We start from the raw sequence: 6443 nt of genomic DNA, 5'->3' as shown, positions 1-6443 counted from the left end.
TGAAGATGATTTTGAAGCTCTCTATATGTGTCCTTTTATAGGCAAGCAAAGTCTTGGTATCTTGGATATGAAACATTGGATGCTTGGAAACAAAGCCATAAAAGTGACATAAAATGCCATTAAAGAGAACCATAAAATAGTCATAAAATTCTTTTAAGACATAAAAATGAGAGGCATTTAACAAGAAAAATGAGAGGAAAAGCTTTTGTATGCTTTGATTTTTCTCCCTAAATTAAACATATGTAAGAAACTTAAAGAATCAGAGATCATATATATTACTATTTCATATTAACCTTGACATTATTACTTTTGTAATAGTGTTTGGTTCTAGCATTGCGTAATAATGTAGAATATTTAAAAATTAAGGGAAAGGTAAATAATTATATTTATTTTAATGTATATTTTCTTATATCTAGTATTAAAATAATCATTAAATTTTGTAATCATTAATTTTCTTTTACTGTTAGTAAAAAATAACATAAAAACTGAGAAGTTCTATATGAAAACCCATAAAAGATAAATATTTAAAAGAAATGAAAATTTAAAAGGTAAAATTAAGATATTTTAAAAATTAATATAAATGAAAATATTTGAAGTTATCGTGTGAAACTTTTAGTGATAAAACATTTTACACATTGTTTGAACTAAATCAGTTCGTTTGGATTTATTTCTTTTTATTATATTGACTCGTGAACAAGTGAATTATGAAAATAACGCAAAATGAATTAATGCAATAGCATATAACAATTAATGAAATAGTACTGTGTATGACACATCTTTTCTCACAGCGAGTCATCGGTAAACTCGTTAACCTTCAAAGTCTTTTACTTAGTTTTTGTAATTTTTTAGGAATTTATAAGGTAAAAGATCAGGGACATGAAATTTAGAAAATGTAAATTTCCACAATCATTCAATAGCAAATCCAAAGGTTAAATCTAATTCTAATAACCTTCATATCCCACTTAGTTCCACCCAGTGGGCCAAAGGAAGAAGAGGTGAAGACATAATAATAAAGCTTTAACCCATGGAGATGCACTCAAATATATCTGGGAAAGGTGGTGAAAAACATGAGAAATATAAACTCTGGAACAAAAATATTAGGGCTGAGAACATCAAAATCCTAAGAAACAGCTCGAAAAAACAAAACAAAAAACAATGCTAGGAGTTGAAAAGATTGATCTGGCACACAAAACAATCAAAGCAAAATAAAAAATATCATGTGATGACACTCTTACACTTTTACATATCATGAAACAACACTTTTCTTATTGAAAATAAAAAGGAAAAATAAGAACTCAGCGAAGGATCCTTGTTCCTAAGACATAGGGCATGTGGTGGTTGCTATCTTCTAGAGGTGGTAGTATAATGGATGGCACTGAGAAAATAAGATAGATGGAAACCTAAGCGAGAAGGATAATAAAAATAGATATAAGAAAGATAGGAGAAAGAGAAGCTCAAAGGTTTTTGGAAATGTGAAAATGACTCAAATGAGTGATGTATATAATAGATGATGTGTGTGATTGTATGAGATAGGCACTTCCTTAAGTAATAGAGAGGGGTGAGGAGAAATCTCTCTTATGCCCCACCTTAAGAAATTGCCTAGAACCTTCCTCCTCCTATTTACTTTTCTTTTTAAAATAAAAAACAAACTAAAATTAATCTTTATGATATTATTTTAATGATAAAAAATATCTTATTTCTTTTTAAATAAAAGCTAATAAGAAATTTTTTTGCTTTAATTGTTTCTATTACGTTTATTTTTCAAATAAAAGCAAAACATATAACATATGATTCTTTTACTAAATAATATAAGGAGTAAAATAAAAGTTGAGATAATATTAAAAACATAATATTTTTTGATATATGTGGAAAGATAATTAAGTAAGTAAATTATCCTTTTTTATCAAGTCGTTCTGGAAATCCACAGAAACTGAAATTTGAGGTGTATCTTAGTTGGTAAAGAATTGATATATGTGATTGAATTCGTTGGATTCAATGAATTGAATGAGTTGGTTGGATTGAATGAATTGAATTATAAAGAGATTAAACAAGAGTTTAATATGCATGTATTAAGGTGTAAAGTTTTTCATATTATTTATCGTTGATTCACATTACTTTTATTGTTTGAGAGTCTATAATAATTAACATATGAATTGTAGATGATGTGTCGATAATGTAAAATACATTTACATTATAAGTGTAGACATATTAAATCTATTATATAGAAAATATAAGAGACTTAATTTTACCTAACTTCTAACTTCCAAACTACTAATTAACTAACTAATTTATTTACACATGTTTTAATCATAAAAATTATGCAAAAGGTAAATAAGTTTAATCTAATTACTAACCTAGTATAATATTAACCCAAAATATCAAAATATATTATAACAAAAATAAAATAAGATATCTATTAAAATAATTAAATAAATATTTCTAAGTAAAAAGAATTGACAATCTAGAACTAAATCAGAAAAGGAAAATATATACACTGACAATATAAGAGTTTTATACATTGTCATTAATGATTCATATTTAAATATCATTTACTTAAAAAATAATATGGCGAATGGTATAGTGACAATGCATACACACTCCTCAATCAAAGCTTTCAAATTTGCAATAAAAACTACATATAATAATTTCTTAAAACTTATTTAGAATATATCAAAAATAGTTTGAGGCTTAAATGCTGAAGATATGAGTTTGTACAATTTCTAAACATCACATGTGCTTATAACCTATGAGACAATTTCGCAATAGTTTATCTTTTAGCCTTGCAGGACCTAGAGTTCCTGTAGCAATAGGGAAAAGATTAAACGTGTTGATTAAGGATTAGAAAATAACTTATCTATAATAATGTGAAACACCCACATTTTCCCAAGAATATTTGTAAAAATGATAGTAATAAGATTATATTTTATTTTACTTAAAGTGGCAATAGAATAAAACATCATTTGAATTCTTGAAATATCCGATGTCTATCAACTTAGTCACTCAAACATTTTTTCCATATATATATATATATATATATATATTTAATAATATGTATAGCCCTATTTACTTAATAATTAAGTATTGAGTGCATGTTTTATATTTTAATACTTCTTTTACTTAAATAAATATATTTTATAAAGTAATTTCATAACTAATAATTATAACATATATTTTAATTTTGGTGACCCATTTAATTCTTTGTTACGAGTGATTGACTCAGAAATTCTCATGAATTTGTAAAACTTAGAATATACTCTCCACTAAATTATACTTTTATACTTTATAGTATTATTATAGGAAATTTATTTAATAACTATATTGTTTTCAAGATCTTTATTAGTGAAAGTTTAAAAATCGAGATACCAACTGGGTCCATGTTTAATGAGTTAAAGCCTAATAACGGGAACATATATGTTGTCATATTTTTTTGTATCACTTTATATATCATAAACTCTGATTGATTAAAAAAATTATTTAAGTTAAAATTGTAATTATTAAATATTTTTCTGACAAATTATACATTCTAACACATGAAGTGATACAAAATAGTAGACAACATATGTGCTTTCATAAGTAACTCATAATCAACTAAGAAGATTATGAGTAAGAAAGGGGAAGGAAGTAGTAGTGAATTCGAGAATGTAAGGTATTCTTCCACCCAAAAACAATAAGAATGAAAATGAGGAAAGGAATAAACTTTAAAAAACCACCCAAAGGTTAAGATCATATTAGTAATCAACATATTCTAACTTTGGGAGCAAAACATACTTTCTTCCAAAGTGATCATCGTAAATGCAATTACCAATTATTGCGCATACATCAGGAACAATCTCATTAAATAATGAGTTAATCCTTTTTGGGATGTGTGGTTGTTGTTCTCAACATTAGTTTCTCTAATGAATTAAACTCTCAACATTTTAGTCATTATAGAGATCTGGAAAATTCTTATATCATTATATCAACATGTTGGTCGATGTGAACTATGGATGATTGCACACTTTCTAACACTCTAATTTTGAGAGAAATACATAGCCTTGCTATCCTAAAATAATGTTTCTTGATGGTCTAAGTTTTACTATACCAAAGTAGTTTGATCGCCGATTAGTTTCCTTTTGAGGATTTAAGTTGAATTAATTGTGGTTAAAGTGGATTCAAGCATTAGGTAACACTTTAATTAAGTCTTGGATTGATTGTGTTCCTTCAAAAATATGTTATTTTGTTTGGAAACTCCTTAGACATTGAATTCCTATAAGGTAGAGCTTTTCAAAAGGAATATTATTATTAGGAGCGAAGATTTGAAGTATGTTTTCTGTAAGAATTATGATGAGACTATTAACCATCTTTTTCTATTTTAGAAATTTGATTCATCTGTTTGGAAAGGTGTTTATCTGTGAGTTCAAGTTGGCGCACCGAATTCTACAACAATTGTGGAGTATTTAGACATGCATGATGACCTTGGTCATAGAATTACAAGTTCTAATTTGTGGAGGATGTTGTAGTTTTATGTTGTTTGGTCTATCGGGATAGTGAGGAACGACATCATTTTCTCAAATAAGCCTATGAATTTTATGCACATTATGGATTTGATTCAAGCTCGATCTTGGTCTTGATTTCAATCAAAAGTTTCTCAAACGTCTTTACTTTTTGCTAATTAATATAATGATCCAATAGCTTGTATTTTTTCATCTTTAAAAATATCTAATTATGATCTTCCTCCTAGTATTTGGGTTAACACCCCTTGTGTTTCTTTAATACAATTTTTCTTATAAAAAATTGTGATTAAAACTTGAGATATGATACAATCTAAGAATCGAGCTAAATACTAAACGATTTGAATACAAATCCAAATATGAAAGAGGATAACCTTAACATAACAACAATTTGAATACAATTCCAAATATCAAAGAGGAACCTTAACAAAATAACAATTTGGATATAATTATTCCAAATATCAAATCCAATTATTTTGCTTTTTTTTCTTCAATTATTTCAGATCATGATTTTAATCGGAAAGTTAATACACTTTTGGTATTTCTTTTATATGTTAGGAGTTCTTTTATACTTTCCAAAGACAACCTTTTTCCTCTTAGTTCTTTTTTAATAAAGTTAATTAATATTTAAACTTTTGTTACAAGCCTATGAGCGCTAATTCTTTAATATTGTGCTTTAGACAATGTTGTAAGGGCTAATTCTTTACCATTCTTATTGAAGAATGAAGATGACTTATTGACCAAGCAAACCAATGGACCAGGCCAAATCAAGCTAGTTGACCGAAGGAATGCACTAGGACCAAGCCAAGTAGGCCAGGGGCAGACCAAGAAACTTGACCGAGGACAAGTGGCTCATTAACTACACAATGAGAAACCTTGCTATGGGCATTCCTCGTTAAATCATTTAGCCCACTGGGCTAATCCTCTTCTAATCTCCTACTCATAAGCAAAATATCAGATTAAGTCAAAATCAACTTTAGTTAGTTTAATATTCTAGAAGTTAGTTAAGTTACTTGATTCACAAGCAAGGTAGTTATTGTGCCTTCTTGGATAAATTCTTTCTTGTATAAATATAAGGCCAATTGAGTGTCAAAAGTAATAAGAAGAATATATCATTCACTTTAAAATTCGTTTTATGGTATCAAGAGTCAATCTCTATAGGTTCTTTTGCCTTTTGCACAGAGAAGATATCATCATCTTTCTGGTCAAGAAGACTGACCAAGATCACCAAGAAGAATCACTACCAGGCTAGAGTTCAGGCCAACAACAGAGAAAACCTTCAAAGTAGAAGGAATACATCCACAAACAATGACAGAGCAACAAGATATGCAAGTCAGTTTGAATTACAATGATGTTCAAAATCCTTTCTACCTACACCTAGGAGAAAGCCCTAGTGCCATCTTGGCCACACCTCCATTGAATGGAAACAATTATCAATCGTGGAGCAGAGCTATGAGAAGGGCACTGTCTTCCAAGAATAAATTCAAGTTTGTTAATGGATCAATTAGTGCACTAAATCCATTAAGCCACAAATATGATGTGTGGGAAAGGTGCAACAACATGGTTGTCTCATGGATCACAAGAAGCGTTATACAATCAATTGCACAAAGCATAGTCTACATTGACAATGCTCAAGAACTACGGACTGACCTCAATGAGAGATTCTCCAAAGGAGATTATTTTAGGTTATCTGATCTACTATAAGAAGTGCACTCAATAAAGCAAGGAGACAGAGCAATCTCCAATTATTTCACAGACCTGAAAACCCTATGGAAAGACCTTGAAACACTGAGGCCAATGCCCTCTTGTTTTTGTCAGAATAAGAGTACATGTGGAATGGTTAATATCATAAAAGACCAAAGGGAAATTGAGTATGTGGTGTGCTTCTTGAAGGGGCTAAATGACGAGTTCAAAACAACAAATGCTCAAATTCTACTCATGGAGCCTCTGCCT

At 28.8% G+C, this 6443-nt stretch overlaps 1 protein-coding gene across 1 annotated transcript; it reads left to right on the top strand.

The window, feature by feature from the left end:
* Positions 5799-6194, top strand: LOC109326348. Its single transcript, XM_019559040.1, has one exon. It carries the CDS (start codon positions 5799-5801, stop codon positions 6192-6194), a length of 396 nt encoding a protein of 131 aa, XP_019414585.1.

This window comes from Lupinus angustifolius, chromosome LG02 (genome assembly GCF_001865875.1).
Source record: "Lupinus angustifolius cultivar Tanjil chromosome LG02, LupAngTanjil_v1.0, whole genome shotgun sequence".
Lineage (NCBI taxonomy): Eukaryota > Viridiplantae > Streptophyta > Magnoliopsida > Fabales > Fabaceae > Lupinus > Lupinus angustifolius.
This window is presented reverse-complemented; position numbering and strand designations above follow the sequence as displayed.